Here is an 18887-nt window from a genome sequence, read left to right on the forward strand (position 1 = left end):
TAATTATTGTAAATTCACAAACTAACAATATGTATTATTTGTTATCAAATCATTCTTTCTTTGCTCATTATCTGTTTCATTTATGGTTTTCATTAATAGTACTAAATGAAATAAAAGTACCTTATAAAAAACAAAGATTATATAATACTGCCATAGTAAAAATATAAAAGAAATACTAATGAAATATATCTTGCCGTGTAATTTATGCTTGATCATTAGGCTAATTTTACAAATTCCTAGAAACCAAGATAAAGTTAACTTTGGGGATATCTAAAAATCTTGGTTTAAAGATGTATTCACACCTATTCTCCTTCAGTTGCTCTGGGATACTCTGTCTCATCTCTGTGGCAGGCTTTCCAAATTTATGCTGATGATATTGGAGGTTTGTCTAGAAGAAAAATATATTGAAATATGCTTATAGAGAGCTTCAAGTATCATGAAGTCTCTGACCTAATTAATGCATCTGATCCTTGGTGAAATGATGATACAATAGCATGTTAGAGTTAGGAACTATAAAAATAGTTTGAAGGCTAATGCACTGGTAATAACTAGTTGGAGGCAGTAGATATCTATGGGTGTGGCTTCTGTTCCTTTTTGGGTTTTTGTTTATTTGTTTGTTTGTTTTTGTGGGGTTTTTTTTTGTATTTTTCAGCTACCTGGCTCACATGAGGTAAGCAAATTCTGTTATATTTTTTCATAATATAAAAGACACTTTATTTTTCTATCTAATTCATTTTATTTTGGTTAATTTATTGTTTGAAATAATTCCAGTGTTTTCTTTTTTAATTGAAAATAAAGTGTTTACCCCTGCACCACATACAAACTGGATATATTTTATGTGCCAATGTTATCCCCATTCCCTGTTTTTCCTCCATAACCCCTTATCCTATCTCCCTCGCTCTGTTTCTATGATAGTTCTCCACACTTACCCATCCTCCCTTTCCAGCCACACTGTCCTGACATTCCTGTACACTGGGACACTGAGCCTTGGTAGGAAAAAGTGCTTTCCATCACACTGATGCCCAACAAGGTCATTCTCTGCCACATATGCAGCTGGAGTAGTGGTCTGTCTATGCGAACTCTGTGAAATTTTCATTGGCATAAATTATTTTCTAAAATTTTTACAAAAAAGGGAGCCAGATAAACATCATCCAAGGACTCTGAAAATATGAAGTACAACACTGTTTCTTCTTTATAAATTACTTTTCCTAGTCATTTATCACAGTGCCACAAAAATTGGCATAGATACCAACAACAACAATGTTTTGTTTGGTAAAGACATCCCCATTATAGTCAGTATTTTGATGTGCCCCTGACATACCACTACTTTAATAGATGCTAATATTCATCTCCACCTTATATTTATAAAATCTGTGACCTGCCTTAATCCCACCTAGTGAAAACATAACCCAAAATGAACAAGTAACATTCACTAACTGTATACTTTCTTATCCCTGAAAGATGAATTCTACACCCAATTATATTTCAAGTCTGATATAGCTTGTGCTGCTAAAGAGGAGCCAATTAAAATACCCACCTTTACTGTACACAGCCTGTTTTTTTTCTTCTAAAGTCTTTGCTCTGTCTGGGTCACCTATTCTAGAATTTCTGCCTTGTTTCTTTCCCTTTCTTTCTCTGAAAAAAAAATAAATTTATTGTTTTAATGTAAGTTTTAGAATGTTTTCCTTTGAGAAATAAAAATAGTGGTACATTTCCACAATGTAGTACTACTCAGCTATCAGAAACAATGGCCTAACGAAATTCTCAAGAAAATGGATGCATCTAGAGAATTTCATCCTGAGTGAGATAACCCAGTCACAAAAGAACAGACATAGCAAGCCGTCACTGAAAATGGGATACTAACCCCAGAAAACTATGAACACCCCAGAAACAACCCACAGATTGTGTAAAGATCAAGAAAAAAGAAAAAAATATATTTTATTTAAAATAGAACTGTATCACATCCCCTTTTTTTCTCCTACAACCCCTCCCATTTTCTCTCCTATCTCCTCAAATTAATAGCCTTTTTTCCTATATTATTGTTACATATATACATATGTGTATGTATAGGTACCCACAAATACTTAATTACAACCTTATAAAAATGTTTTGTATACTTTTATGAAAAATGCTGAAAATCTGTACATTTATCTTTGTTTTTAAATAAACTTGAAAGAATTCCAAAAAAAATTTTTAGTGTTATTTGAATCTCAATATTTTTATTTCTTCCCATGTTTTAATTTTCCCATTTGCTAAGTCCATGAGAAAGAAGAATTTTATTTTCAAATGAACATTTTTTTGGTCTATGAAAACATGGGTGAAACTGGTGGACATTTTCTTAAAAATAAATAATATAACAAAAGAAAATTTTCTATATGAATAATCCATATTAATCAAAAATCACACCAAAAATAAAAATTACTTTTAAAAAACAAAAATAGGAGAAATAGAGAGTTCTTTATCAATAAGAATAAATATTGATTAATAAAGATAGTACATTTCAGTGCAGAACAGGGCACGGCCCATCTGCCACAGGGAAGAGCAGCGCCTAAAGCTTTAAAGAATGGTGAGTAGGAGACCTGGGCAGCCAGGGAGCAGAGGCATAAAACAGGGCTCGGCCCATCTGCCACCTAGACCAGTGAAGACCCAGGGACACAGAACAGGTACAAGGGAAAGGCAAGAACATATCACTGACAACAAAATGGCAAGAGGAAAGCGAAAGAGTATATCCCAAGGAAACCAAGACAACCTGGCAACTCCAGAACCCAGCTCTCCCACAACAGCAAACATAGGAATGACAAACACTCCAGAAAAAAAAGATGCAGACCTGAAATCATACATCACGATGCTGATAGAAATACTTAAACAAGAACGGGAGGAAAAGCAAAAAGAATCAGAAGCTTTTAAAGAGGAAGCAAGAAAACACTCAAAGAACTCAAAGAACTAGTGGAAAACACAACTAAAGAGACGAAGGAATGGAAAGGGGAATTTAAAACGGAAATTGAAAACTTCCCTACCCTAAAGAATGAGATGACCACGAGCATAAAAGAAGCCTTCAGAACTCCAAATAGGTTGGACCAGAAAAGAAATACCTCCCGACACATAATAGCCAAAACACCAAGTACCCAAAGCAAAGAAAGAATACTAAAAGCAGTAAGGGGAAAAGGTCAGGTAACATATAAAGGCAGGGCAATCAGAACCACACCCGATTTCTCAACAGAGACTATGAAAGCTAGAAGAGCCTGGACAGATATCATGCACACCCTAAGAGAGCACAAGTGCCAGCCCAAGCTGCTAAACCCAGCAAAACTATCAATCACCATAGATGGAGAGCAAAGATATTTCAAGACAAATCAAAATTTACACAATATCTGACCACAAACCCAGCACTACAACGAATTATAGGTGAAAAACCCAATACAATGAGGGAAAATACAGCCTAGTAAAAAAAAGAAAACTCCTAAACAAGAAAACTAAAAGAAGAAAAAGACACAGACACAACTCAACCCACAAAAGCAATAATGGCAGGAAACAGAAACAACTATTAATTGATATCTATTAACATAAATGGACTCAACTCCCCAATAAAGCGACATAGGCTGTCAGACTGGATACATAAACAAAATCCAGCCTTTTGCTGCATACAGGAAACTCATCTCAGAGACAAAGACAGACACTATCTCAGAGTAAAAGGATGGGAAAAAAAACTTCCAAGCAAACAGCCCCAAGAAGCAAGCTGGAGTGGCTATTCTAATATGGAATAAAGTAAATTTCCAACCAAAAGTCATCAAAAAAGATAAGGAAGGACACGTATTGCTCATTACAGGGGAAATCTATAAGTAGGAACTCTCAATCCTTAACATATATGCTCCAAATACAAAAGAACCCACATTCATTAAAGAAACCCTACTAAAGCTCAAAAAATACATTTCACCCCACACAATAATAGTGGGAGACCTTAATACCCCACTCTCACCAATGGACAGATTTTGGAAACAGAAACTGAACAAGGACACTGCAAAGCTAGCAGAGTCTTTGAACCAACTAGAATTAATAGATATATACAGAAAATATCATCCTGAAGTAAAAGAATACACCTTCTTCTCAGCACCCCATGGCACCTTCTCGAAAATTGACCACATAATTGGACATGGAACGAGCCTCAATCGATATAAGAAGATTGAAATACTCCCATTCATCCTTTCATATCACCATGGTCTACGGCTGGTCTTTAACAACAACAAAGACAACCAAAAGCCCACATACACATCGAAACTAAACAATGCTCTGTTAAACAATAGCAGGGTCAAGAAGAAATAAAGAAAGAAATTAAGGATTTTCTAGAATTCAACGAAAACAAAAACACAACATACCCAAAACCTATGGGATGCAATGAAAGCAGTACTGAGAGGAAAACTCATAGCCCTAAGTTCTTCCAAAAAGCAACTGGAGAGAGATTACATCGGCAACCTGACAACACAGCTAAAAGCCCGAGAACAAAAGGAAGCAGATATACCCAAGAAGAGCAGACAGCAAGAAATAATCAAAATTAGGGCAGAAGTAGACCAAATAGAAACAAAAAGTACCATTGAATAAAATAAACAAAACCAAGAGTTGGTTCTTTGAGAAAATCAAGAAGATTGATAAACCCCTAGCCAGACTCACTAGAGGGCAAAGAGTATACAAATTAACAAAATCAGAAAGGAATGTGGAGACATAACAACTGAAACTTAGGAAATTCAAGAAATCATCAGATCCTACTACAAAAACTTATACTCCACAAAATTGGAAAATCTGGAGGAAATGGATGAATTCCTAGACAGATACAAGATCCCAAAGTTAAACCAGGACCAAATAAACCATCAAAATAACCCTATTACACCTAAAGAAATAGAAGTCATCAAAAGCCTCCCAACCAAAAAAAAAAACCCAGGTCCAGACGGATCAGTGCAGAATTTTATCAGACATTTATTGCGGACATAACACAAATACTCTCCAAACTATTCCAGAAGATAGAATCAGATGGAATACTACCTAACTCATTTTTTAAGCTACAATAACCCTAGAACCTAAACCACACAAAGAACCTATAAGGAAAGAGAATGTCAAACCAATCTCACTTATGAACATTGATGCAAAAATACTCAACAAAATACTTGCAAACCGAATCCAAGAACACACCAAAACGATCATTCCTCATGACCAAGTAGGCTACATCCCTGGGATGCAGGGATGGTTTAATATAAGGAAGTCCATCAATGTAATCCAACATATAAACAAACTCAAAGAACAAAACCACATGGTCATCTCACTAGATGCTGAGAAAGCATTTGACAAAATTCAACACCCCTTCATGTTAAAATCCTGGAACGAACAGGAATCCAAGGTCCATACTTAAACATAATAAAAGCAATATACAGCAAACCAAAAGCCAACATCAAACTTAATTGTGGGAAACGAAGAAATCCCACTAAAATCAGGGACTCGACAATGCTGTCCACTCTCCCCCTACCTATTCAACATAGTACTAGAAGTCCTGGCTGGAGCAATTAGACAGCAAAAGGAGATCAAGGGGATACAAATCGGAAAGAAAGAGATAAAAATATCACTCTTTGCCGATGACATAATATTGTAATTAAGTGACCCCAAAAATTCCACCAGAGAACTCTTACAGCTGATAATCAAGTTCAGCAAAGTGGCTGGATAGAAAATTAACACAAACAAATCAGTAGCCTTCCTGTACTCAAAGGACAAACATGTGGAGAAAGATATTAGGGAAAAGGTACCCTTCAAAATCGTCACAAAAACTATGAAATACCTTGGTGTGACTCTAACTAAGCAAGTGAAGGACCTGTACGACAAGAACTTAAAACCTCTACAGAAGGAAATTGAGGAGTATCTCAGAAATTGAAAAGATATCCCTTGCTCATGAATTGGAAAGATCAACATTTTAAAAATGGCCATCCTACCAAAAGCAATCTACAGATTCAACGCAATCCCCATCAAAATTCCATCACAGTTCTTCATGGAATTGGAAAGATCAATGTGCAATTTCATATGGAACAACAAATAACTTAGAATAGCGAAATCCATCCTCAACAACAAGAAAACATCTGTGGGAATCACTATCCCTGACCTCAAGCTATATTACAAGGCAATTGTGCTGAAAACTGCATGGTACTGGTACAGAAATAGGCATGTGGATCAATGGAATAGAATAGAAGATCCAGAAATGAGCCCTCATGTCACCTGATTTTCGACAAAAGAGCCTTAAACATTCAATGGAAAAAAGACAGCCTATTCAACAAATGGTGCTGGTCCAACTGGCAATCAGCATGCAAAAGAATGAAAATAGACCCGTTCTTATCTCCTTGTACAAAGCTCAAGTGTAAGTGTATCAAAGATCTCCACATCAAACCAGATACACTGAAACTATTAGATGAGAAAGTAGGGAAAACTTTAGCACATATAGGCACAGGAGAAAATTTTCTGAACAAAACACCAATGGCTCAAGCTCTAAGGTCAAAGATTAACAAATGGGACTTAATGAGATTGCAAAGTTTCTGTAAGGCGAAGGACATTGTCAAGAATACAAAACGGCAGCCAACAGAATGGAAAAAGATCTTTACCAACACCACATCAGATAGAGGCCTAATATCTAAGGTATACAAAGAACTCAAAAAGCTAGACACCAGAGAATCAAATAACCCTATTAAAAAATGGGGAACAGAACTAAACAAAACGTTCTCAGTTGAGGAATATCGAATGGCTGAGAAATATCTGAGGAAGTGCTCGACATCCTTAGCCATCAGGGAAATGCAAATCAACAACCCTGAAATTCTACCTCACACCAGTCAGATTGGCCAAGATCCAAAACTCAGATGACAACAGATGCTGGCGAGGTTGCGGAGAAAGAGGAACACTTCTCCACTGTTGGTGGGGTTGCAAACTAATACAACCACTCTGGAAATCTGTCTGGAGATACCTCATAAAATTTTACATAATACTACCTGAAGACCCAGCTATTCCACTTCTGGGAATATACCCCAAAGACACCTTAGTACACAACAAAGATATATGCACCACAATGTTCATAGCAGCTCTATTTATAATAGCCAGAACCTGGAAAGAACCCAGATGTCCTTCAGAAGATGAATGGATACAAATATTGTGGTACATTTACACAATGGAATACTACTCAGCCACCAGAAACAATGACTTGACCAAATTCTTAAGAAAATGGCTGCATCTAGAGAATATCATTCTGAGTGAGATAACCCAATCACAAAAGAACAGACATAATATGCAGTCACTGATAGTGGGAAGCTATCTCCCAGAGGCTCGCACTGCCCCAGAAACAACTCACAGAGTGTAGGAAGTCCAAGAAATAAAGAAAACAAAACAAAACAAAAAAATCTTTACACAACAAGAAACTTTGACTATTTTCATGTTACATTTTGTTTTGCATGTACTTTGTGCTCATTTTAACTATTGGGTTTTCGATGCATACTGTCATACCTTTAAAAAGATCAAGTACTGACTATTCGTATAGATGTTTGTAAAAATTATTTTAAAATCTGAAAAAAAGTACTGACAGAAATGTATTGTATAATTTTATGCAAAAAATGCTTAAAATCTGTACATTTATCTTTGTTTTGTAAAATAAAGATGTTAAAAAAAAGATAGTACATTTCAGTAATCTGTAGTATACCTTAACACCCGTCTTTCACAATTTAAAAGAATAAATATGTTTTAACCTTAACACACAAGAACACACAATATATTCAGACATATTTTTAAAAATTTTAAAAGCTTTGAAGGTTATGGATATGTGTAATCATTTATTATGGTTATGATTTTTCTGGGTAGTTTTTCATTGTAAATGGAATGAATACGGAATGTAGGAAGGTTGTTATATCAGTTAGAGTAATGTTGGAATTAAAGATTATAAAAACAAATAATAAGGGAGAATATCTTGAATGTAAAGGCTGGCTTCTTCAATTAGGAAGTTATTCATTCCTCCTAGAGATATTGATAAATTGTCAATGGGATGGCCAGAATCATATTAAAAGTGTTGCATTTAGCACAGAGTTATATTTACTAATCAAGATTCAGCTTTATTAATTCAATTCCTATTCCCTGTCAAACAAAAATATTTAAATAGAAGCCATAACTTTAGTAGTCTACCATGTTATGCACGTGAAGTGCTGTAAATACTAGTTCAAAAAGGCAATCTTTATGGTAAGTTGTCAGTATCTAGTTGAATAAAAATGAAAAAATACTGAATGTTGTACGTTACATAAATTGGTGCTGATAATGTCATTCTGTATGTGACATGTTTAAAGTATTAATAAAAATGTGTAGCTCTTTGCTTATTTAAGTGAATGCCACCTTTTCTGACCTGGAATTATTTAATTTTCCTTCGTTAGCTAGATTGCTCTCATTACGGAAGTTTTAACTCACTAAATTTTATATGGTCATTAATGGGAGGGCATTGATCCGTGATAAACCTCATGGATGAAATACGCAAGTAAACTCAAGTGCTTGAAATGCTAAAACTCTAGGACTATCTCAATCATTGCAGAGCCCATGAAATATGACTAGGCAGGATTATTCTCAGGTTTTAGTTTCATGTGTTGTTTTTCCTCTTTTTTTTATTAGATACTCTGTATTTACATTTGAGATATTATCCCTTTACCTTGTCCTGCTTCCATCCCTCCTCCCCATCCAGTTGCCTTCACAAAGCTGCACTCCCTCTTATCCCCTTCTCCACCCCACTGCCTTGTCATTTTCCTACATTTGGAAAACTTTCCCTCTCTGGAACAAAACCTCTTCTCACACTGCTATCTTCAACTACATATGCAACTGGATCGACAGGTCTCTCAAAGTATGCATGCATGCACACACACACAACTCTCTTCCAGTGTTACTATACTAATTCAAAATGATGTGCGGGCAAATAAAGAGGACTGTTGAGAACCAAAAATCTAATTATGGTAAAATTTTTCTGTGCTAAGAGTGGTCAGGTTTCATGTAAAACCTTCAGTGATGTGGCCAATGTTACACAAATGTGCTTTCATTCTTCTGTCTATTTATGTATCATTGGATAGTTCAAGGCCTCATGACTTCATAAATTCATTTAAGTATAATCAGAGTTTTCTCAGTCCACTTTTAGAGAAATAAAACTAGGTTCTTTATAGGGGAAACAATGGATCTGTGGGGGAGTAATGAGAGTCAAGATGTGTGCAAAGATGTAAATGTCTCAATTAAATATATATATATACAAACAGCAGAAAACCTGACTCTCATTATATTGAGATAATAATATAATATTAATGAATGCAGTATCCTGAAAGTTTGATGAAGGTGATCATGCTAAGAGGATGCCGTTTTAAGAATGGATAGGACTGCAGAAATCTAAAGAAACAGAGAGGAAGGAGTACACTGCTGGAGCCAAAAATTGGTAGCTAGAATAAAGCAGATGATAAGACCATGATGTCAAAATAAAAGCTGAGGAATGTCATAGAGTTTAATATTTATTTCCACATGTACCACAATTATGTAGATAATTCAAAATGTTATGTAGAATATGTTTTTGTAGTTTAGTTTTCATCATAGCACGTGTTTTCTGTACCTTATAAACTAGAATATTTTTCAAGTAAAGTCAAGGGAAATTTGAGGATTCCTGTTTTTTTCCACATGACAGAGAAAGAGTCATCTGTGGAAAGATCCTCTGGGTAGACCCATGTGTTATTTTCATGATTGTTTTAATTGATATAAGGGAAAACGAGCTTAATTGTGGAAAGGACTTTTTATTGGACATGCTATCCAAGATGGTATAAAATACAGAAAGCAAGACTAGCATGCATCTACCATTTCTTTCCCTTTGCTTTTCTTTTGCAATCTTTTACTCTCATATAGTTTGTGCATATTGGGAAGTATGTATATGTCTCAAGTTAAGCATATTTATGATTCCTTCACAAATTCTTTCTACCCTTGCTTAGAACTTAATGAGACTAGGGAAGCTGGCCATGAGCCCAGGGATTCATCTTTCTCTACCTCCCAGGACTGGAATATTGGACTACAATTACACACAAAGTACTCCCATTTTCTTTTTTCTTTTTTTGTCTCAGAGATTTATGGCACTATGACAAGTACCTTATTTTATTTTTTTTAATTTTAAGTCAAAATGGTGCATTTTTCCCTCTCATACTTCATAACCCAACCACAGTTTCATCTGTCTTAACACCTCTTAATCTCTCCTATTATCTTCCCATCTTCCTCAGAGCCATGTCTTCTTGTTTTTTTCTTAAAAAGAAAGACCCACCACACGTGACTTGGAAACAAGGCTAGGCACAAACTCTTATATGAAATCTGAATGAGGCAACCCACTAAAAGGAAAAGGGTATCAGCTTAAAAAAATGATATTATGAAATTTGCAGGCAAATTTATATAACTAGGAAAAAACACCATTTTGAGTGAGATAACCTATAACTAAAAAGACAAATATGGTATATACTCACATAGCTGACATTGGCTATTATATAAATGATAATCATATAGTAATCCACACGACTAGAGATGCTAAGTCAGAAGAAGGACTCAAGTAGGGGAATGAATGGCCCTCTGTGGGGAGGAGCAACAAAATAGGTTTTGTGATTTTATAAGGGGCATGTTGGAATGGGTACTAGGGAGACCAGGTGGAGAAAAGGGGGAGGAGGGAGAAAGTATTGGGAAAGATAATTGGAATTTGGGAACATTTGTGAGAACAATAAAGAAATCTAGTGTATAAAAAATTTCTATGAGACAGATCCCATTGAAGCCACACAGTAATGGTGGATGCAGATCCTGAACAGACCATATTCTATAACCAGGCAAAGATTTTAGTAGTTGGACTAGAATAACAAGTCTGCCACAAATTCTTTGACCAACACTCTTTCCTGCCTGCAAATGTCCTATAGTAATGTGGAACAGAATTTGTGGGACTGGTCAGCCAGTGACTTGTCCAACTTGAAAGCATATAGAGATAGAGAGTCTATGCTTGACATTGTTTGAAATGTCTGAGAACTAAAAGCAAGACATCACAGAAACCCAGGAAAGAATTAAATATGACAAGAAAAAAAATAGGTCAGGGAAATGATTCCTAATGAACTGCAATACTGATGGGTCAGATGCCCAGCTCAATTTTCATCAGAGGAGCATTACTCCAGCAACTGATGAGAGCAAATGCTGAGATCAATAGCCCAACATTAGGCTTATGCAGACTCAGGGTAACTCTACAGAACAGGATGAGAAGCAATTGTAGAAACCAGAGAAGTCCAGGACACTAAGAGAGCAGAGCTAATAAACAAGCAGAGCTCAAATGGTCTCACAGGAAATGAAGTCCCTATACATATTGTGTGGATGTGAGCTGGGTTATATGCATATCTTGGGGTTGTGTAGCCTGGTGTTCTTGTGGGAATCCCAGGCATGAGATAAATGGTGGAGTATCCCTGGGTTCTTCTGCTTCTTGATTTCAGATGAAATTAAGAGCAGCTCTCTTATGTGCCTATAACTGTACTTCTCTATGTTACTGTAACCTGTAAATATGAGTCAAATTTAGCCTTTCCCTCTTAAGACCCTCTTTCCATTGTACTTAAAGACAGTGACAGAAAAGAAACTAAGGCAAGAATTATAGGTTTTTTATGAGATAATATACTACAGATTAAAGGAACATAAACTCTAAACAGAGCAGTAGTTGAATGTAACTGTATTTCTGGAAGGGAAAATGGGTACCCATAATCTCTCAGAAAGTGGATTGCCATATACATTTTCTACTTTTGCCATCATAGGATTTTCCTTTCATCTTCTTGTCTCCCCTTATGTTCTTTCTTTTATTTTTTCTGTTTATTCTCCCTCCCTTTCTCTTTCCTGTTCCTCTTTGTCCTTTCCTACGTGCCTTCTTTCAGCTCTCTTTATCAGCTTACTTTTTCAAAATAATGTATATGGAAACTATTGTCATGCCCTCTTTTGTCTGTATCTGTTTTTTGATTGTCATTTAATTCATATTGTACTTTTTGTTCTAATCTCTAAAAGTAGATGAACTAACACTTCAGACACAATTGCAAACTCTCTTAGAAATCTGTCCATATATATATAGCAAATGATAAAGTTCAAACATTTGTTGCAAAATTGGAACACATTCTAAATTTTGTTTAGAGAGTTTTGAAAATCAGATATACTTTCCAAATGTAAGTGAATTTATCAGATCCTCACAGCTAAGTACACTTGTGATATGAGTTGTTATCTATTTATGTTCAACACTCTGGGCAAATACAACACCAAAACAGTACAAAACAAATCAAGAACATGAAAATACCTTGCAGGCCCTTTTGTTCAATAACTGGGAAGGCTGAAAATAATACTATTTCTTTCTATTTCTTCTTAACCTTGTAACAAAATTTCAGTCTTTCTAACACATGTGCTGTTTTCTTCTTTTATTTAGTTTTTTTTTTTTTTTTTTTTTTTTTTTTTTTTTTTTTTTACAAATCCACAAAAAGGACTTTTAATAAAAGCAGCTGACAAAAGAACTATCAATGACATGGTAAAACAGACATATCTGTTTATGCTGTTCTGTGGTAGGAGTCTGACATAGAATCATAGGAAATGCCTTTATTCTTACATTCTTAAACTTTGTAAAAAATAAACAAACAGGGAAACAACGTATGCCTAATTGTTTCAATTCTTACTAAAACAAACGAAAGAACCAAAATGAGATATAAGCATTTTAAAAAGTCAAAGTTCACTTTAATAAAGCCATGAACTTGAAAACATACTTTAAGCTACAAAGCTGAGTAAGGAATAGTTTGTTCTTCAAAAGCATCTCCCCTGTCCTCAGTTAACGACTTAGCTAAATCCTAAATCTAGGACCTCAGAAAGCACAGCAAACTGCAAAGTGCTCAGGCTCTGAACAGAGTGCAGCGCCCGGCTTCCATCACAACTGAGGAGCGGTGCTCGGGAAGAAGGTCTGAAGGGAAGCTGAGAACACTTACTGCAAAATAGGTAAGGCCACAGTGAGCTCTGCCTGGACCACTGAGACAGCCTGGAGGTGTGAGGGGGAGGTGGGCTGCAGCTCATCTGAAAAGGGCCATACCGCGCAGCCTGGGGTAAGGCTGTCTGTCACCACATGTTTTACAGCCACCTTCCCCTGGACAAGCCACAGAGGAGGCGGCTTAAAGTCGTTCGGAGTGGCATTTACAGTTACATACGGTCCACAGCCGACATGTGAAAGCAGCAAAGCGGGAACGCAATGGTCCTGACAGAAGAGTCTAAGGGTGGACGTGAAAACTCTCAGAAGCCCAGAGAGCCAGAGAGACACCGAGAAATGCCACAAGTTAAAGTCTGCACTGGTAAGGAGCTGGTGGCTCCTGTTGTAAGGGACAGTAAAAGCTTACCATAATCTAGAGGTAGTCTTTACTCAAGGGTGATGGCATCACTAGACTGTGTCCTTTGACATCACATGTGTGGTTCTTGTACTAAATGTAGGTCAATGGGTCTGCTGCAATTCCCGAGAAACTGAACAAGGCATTGCCAAAGTGCAGGGAAGGAACGATAAACCTGGCGATCAGCACTCAGGCTGGTGCATGTGCCTGGATGCGCGCAAAGCTGAACTAAAGAGGGAAAAAATAAACAAAGGGGCAAAGAGGAAGACGGAAATATAAGTTACATTTGTATTTTTATAAACTTACAACTATTTGCCTCTAAGGTACTGTCTTCTGGCTACTTAGTTCAGTTTATTTAGTTATCATCTAATAAAAGCCATCCTATGGTCTTAAGTTTAAAATTATAATGATGTTCTGGCTAGGCTAAAAAAAGGAAAAGAAATACAATAAATCATCCTGCAGAGACTTTCCTTATTTTATCCTAAGGGCACCATCTTGGTAGCAAATAATTCTCATGATATATATATATATATATATATATATTTTTTTTTTTTTTTTTTTTTTTTTTTTTGCCATTTGCCAACAAGGTGGGAAACACCCTGTTAAATGTAATCACTGGGAACATTCCAAGTAACGATAAAATGTTCAACTTACACATAATACAAGTGATGTACAAGATTTGGGGGAGGGGGAACCTGAACAACTCCTGGAACACAGATGAACCGATGAACTGGCAGGGGCGCAGAGCCGTCAAATGGCGGGATTCAGCGCCATTTCCTCAGGAACTACAAAACGGCCACACAGAGCTGTTAACATCTCTTAGATTACCACCATAAATACATTTCTTTAAAAGGGGAAACACAGAATAACTAACAGGATCTGAGAACAGACTAAGTTAACATACGTTGCATGTATTGCAGGCAAGGCAGAGGCATTTTTAAAGCTTTTGCAGACTTCATATAATCTTTAAAAAAAATATGCAGGCCTTTACAAAATTTGACTTGCTGAAATCAAAATAATTCCAACTTATGAAAAAGTCATAAGACTTCAGCTTAATAAAAGTTCCAGCCTTAGACAAAAGAGCCTGGAAGTGTTCTGCACTCAGATTAAACAAGCTTGGTCAGGCTCGAACCTGAATGGACTTCAGAGCCAACCCTCAAAGGGCGGGGAGTGCAACCTGTTTGGTAAGAAGGTGTACTGCATACTCTGATATAAAAAGCCATGGTGAAAATGTACCTTTACTAAAGCTTATGCAAGTTCCTTGGTCCATAAAACTATGTTAGGTTTGTGTCTTCTAGCTTAACCTGTACCCCGGCCACATAGCTATTTCCTGACAATTAAATCAAAACCAAACCAAAAACAACCGAAAAGGGGCGAGAGAGACAGGTGACCACCTGTTGTTCATGTCACTGTGGCTTCTGCACTTCACATCTGCACTTGGAGTTTTGAATAGATCACCTGGTATGAAATGTTTCCCCAAGAAACCACAAAAGACCTTTCACTTTATCCTTGCCTTTTTCTGTCAACTTTTTGCCGAGTTCAAGTCAGTTTAAGTCCCAGCAAAAAGACGGTAGTTAGGACACCACGGTTGCTGTGGACGATGTGACACTGGTAGAATTTATGCTGGCATTTGTGTAGTTTCTGTCGCTGTTTGTGTTTGACTCGTTGGTGGGCACTTGGTTTGAGTTGGCTCTGAGAATTGCTCCTGCTGCGCTGCAGTGTGGCCGTGGCCCTGGTTCTGGTGTGTAGGTAAAGGTAAGGCTGGTGGAGTAAATGATTCCATCATTACGGACCAAAGTTACTGGAACCTGGACTGGCTGTCGGACCCATCTCCAACCTTCTCGGAACGCAGAAATGTCTGGGACCACACAGAGCATGCTCTCTCCACACCTGTATATTGTTTCGGCTTCTACATCCCCAAACCACACTCGTAAATTCGGAGTAAAGTTTTGTCCTGTGAGTTCAAGCATTGCTACGTCCCCGCCGCCATTCAACTGGAGACTTTCCACGACAGGCACAGGAGTGACTGGGGCAAGAACGGGGCCCATCCCCTCGTAGAACGTGTACTTATCTGTGCTGATGATTGTCCAGGACACTCCATCGTTTATCATCTCATTATTTTGTTCTTTTGGACATGGAGTGGCCTGAAATTGAATTATTCTTTCTTGAGAAAGGCACAAGTACATTCTTTCTGTACCCTTAAGGTAAAATGCACATTTGTGGAGTTGTGATACAGGGTCGTCTGCATCCAGTAATGCTGTCTGCTTATCAACTTTCCTAATTATAAATCTGGGGAGCGCCGTGCCAGTAACTGAGCACACAAGCTTGACAGTCTGTCCGTAAAGGATGTAGCCATCTCTAACTGTGAATTCCTCTCCTTCCGACTCATCATCATCCAAGAGATGAATGTAAAATGCTCCCCACTGTTGTGAACTAGCATGGAAATCTCCTCCTTCTACATGCAGGTATCTGGTACTAACTGTCTGGGATCGAAGTCGATTAAACAGCGCCACCTTTGTTCCTGAGGCAATGCACAAGTCAGCATTTTTCAGTGACTGCTTCTTTTTGGAAGGTTTGGAGATGACCTTTATCCGCTTGCTGAGGAACACACCAATGTCATCACTGTTGCCATAGAACATCTTCACGGACAACATGAAATGTTTTCTCTTGTCTGAATCAGATATGTACAATGTTTTGGCCGTGCAGTAGTTCTTCCCTTCCAAGTTCAGCTGCTGCATTTCTTGGTCACTATTTCCTATTCCAATAAATGCACAGGGTTGAGACTCTTGTTCAGAACAACCATTTCGTTCCATTTGTTCTTTTTTTTTTCTTCCAACCACTGCCCATAAGATACACACAAGGAGGAGGGCAAAAAAATCGTTTTTCATTTCCATACGACTTCTGTGCAACTTTTGCATGAAGAATGAGAACCGTTTGATCCCCTCGCTCTTTTAAGTAATTCCGCATTGCTTCCCTAGTGAGGCGTTTAGGTGGAGGTCGCTCACCAAACTTCCCCGACGACGGAGCATGCGCAGGCCGCTCCTCTGCGGGCGAGCCCTCCGTGTAGTCCATCTATTTAGTTTTTTTTTTTTTTTTTTAATCCTCAAAGTAAGCATGAGTATGTCATACAACTGTTTGAAAAAAATAAGACTTTTTTTCTTTCTAGAAAGATGGGGTATTGTGCAAGCTTATCATTCTGTGTATACATCTAATAGAGCAAGCTTGTAGCCCATCATTGAATGCAGATAGTGAGTCATTCATTAAGCCACCAGTAGTGTATAAAACACTTTTATGTGGACGACATCAATAAAATGAACTTATCTACTTAAAAGAAAGCTTAAATAAAAGATCACTATTTTTTAATCAAAAGAATGAATCGTGGCTATTACCATATGTAAGGCTAAGGCAGGATGATTATATACTAGACACCAGATATTTCATGAGTCTCCAACCTCAAAAGTATCTATAATAAGTCAGCAAAGAAAATTACTGCATAAGATAGACACTGCTCAATAGAGTCACAGATAGAGAAAATACACAAACTGAATGACTAATACAAAGAAATAAAAAGTAGGGAACATGGCTGCTCCTAAGTATGGAAGAAAGTGATGCTTATTGTTGGTATGTTGGAGGGCATATCTTGAAGCAGGGTCATATGGAGAGGTGCAGAGTAGATATGACCAGACTGATCTGGGTCATGTGGGGAAAAAGAGGGTTGGGACACATAGGGGGAGCTGAGTACCACATTCAGCAGCCACCGGGCCAATGGGTCAAAAGGTACAGATAAACAAAATTTTTGATTTCTATAGGTAAGAGCAAAACAGCCCCTTGAGCTGGAGAGGTCAGGGTACAGAGATAGTTATGCCAACCCTTTGTTAACGGTTAGGAACCTAGGGATACTGGGATAACATAAAGGTCATGTCCACAGTGGCATATTAAATAAGCACCTCTACCATTGTCCCAGGCTTAAAATAGACAAAAGTTTTCTGTAAAGAATAATATGGGGTGTTATTACTTGTATATTGTAAACGTTAGATCAATTTTCGAATGTTCGTTTTCACTTTTCATTGTCTGGTGGGAGCACTTCTGGGTGTACTTAGGGTCTTCTCATATATGATAGGCTTGCTATGGATGTCTTCTGTAGCCTAATTACCCTCAAACTCACAAACTTAGCCAAATCAGGATCCAGGAAGGCACATTAGGCTTGAAATCCATCTATTCATTCCGTAAGCATCCTACACTTATTTTTGGCTTTGGAGAGATAGAGAATGTCTGGTTATCTCCCATTTTAATTTACAGCAATTGCTCACCATCGCAGACACAAAATAAGACTCTGATGGAACTAAGGACAAATAAATTTGGGATGCTGAACAGGCATGGGTGAGCATGGTGAAAGCTTCCCCCATCCCGATTGGTTCAAGGGAGCAGGTATTCTGCCTTAGGGACTTGGTTTCCAACTGGAGTGCCAGTGTGTGTAGAACAGTCACTCAGGCCATCAGCCACCAGGAACAGCTGAGATCCAGAGACACAGGCCAGGTACACGGGAAAGACGGGAACAAATTACTGACAAGATTACATATAATCAAAGACAACAAGATGGAAAGAGGAAAGCAAAAGAACCTATCCCAGGGAAATCAAGACAACCTGGCAACACCAGAACCTAGCTCTCCCATCACAGCAAACAGCAGAATGCCAAACACTCCAGATAAAGAAGACTCAGACTGAAATCTTACCGCAAGATGATGCTAGAGATCTTTAAACAAGAACAGGAGGAAAAGCAAAAAGAATCAGAAGCTTTTAAAGAGGAAACAAGAAAAACACTCAAAGAACTCAAAGAACTAGAGAAAAACATAACCAAAGAGATGAAGAAATTGAAGAAGGAATTTTAAATGGAAATGGAAACAATAAAGAAAACACTAGAAGAGACAAGCCTAGAGGAAGAAATCCTAAAAAAAGAAATCAGGAGTCAGAGATGCAAGCATTTCCAACCAACTACAAGGGATGGAAGAGAGAATCTCAGAGGCCTAAAACAACATTGAAAACATAGACAAAAGAGTCAGAGAAGATTCAAAGGCCAAGGACCTCCTACCCAAAAGATCCTGGATATTCAGGACACAATAAGAACCAAACCTAAGGATAATAGGAATAGAAAAGGGCTAAGAATATCAACTAAGAGGCACAGTAAATATCTTCAATAAAATCATAAGAAAAAAAAAAAAAAACTTCCCTACACGTAAGAATGACATGACCATGAGCATAAAAGAAGCTTACAGACAGACCTCCAAATAGAGTGGACTACAAATGAAATTCCATCCAACATAAAATAGTCAAAACGCCAAGTGCCCAAAGAAAAGAAAGAATAATAAAAGCACTAAGGGAAAAAGGTCAGGTAAAGGCAGACCAATCAGAATCACAACAGACATCTCAAAAGACTCTATGAAAGTTAGAAGATCCTGGAAAGACATC

At 37.4% G+C, this 18887-nt stretch overlaps 1 protein-coding gene across 1 annotated transcript; it reads right to left on the minus strand.

The window, feature by feature from the left end:
- Positions 1–14995: 14995 nt before the first annotated feature.
- On the minus strand, positions 14996–16493 carry LOC308436356 (recombining binding protein suppressor of hairless-like; the record flags this gene model as incomplete). The annotated part of the gene is given in 2 exon segments (XM_080937238.1): positions 14996–16249; positions 16251–16493. Coding segments are annotated over 2 exon segments (1497 nt in total).
- Between the last annotated feature and the right edge of the window lie 2394 nt (positions 16494–18887).

The sequence above is a fragment of the Micromys minutus genome (genome assembly GCF_963924665.1).
Source record: "Micromys minutus genome assembly, chromosome: 24".
Classification (NCBI taxonomy): domain Eukaryota; kingdom Metazoa; phylum Chordata; class Mammalia; order Rodentia; family Muridae; genus Micromys; species Micromys minutus.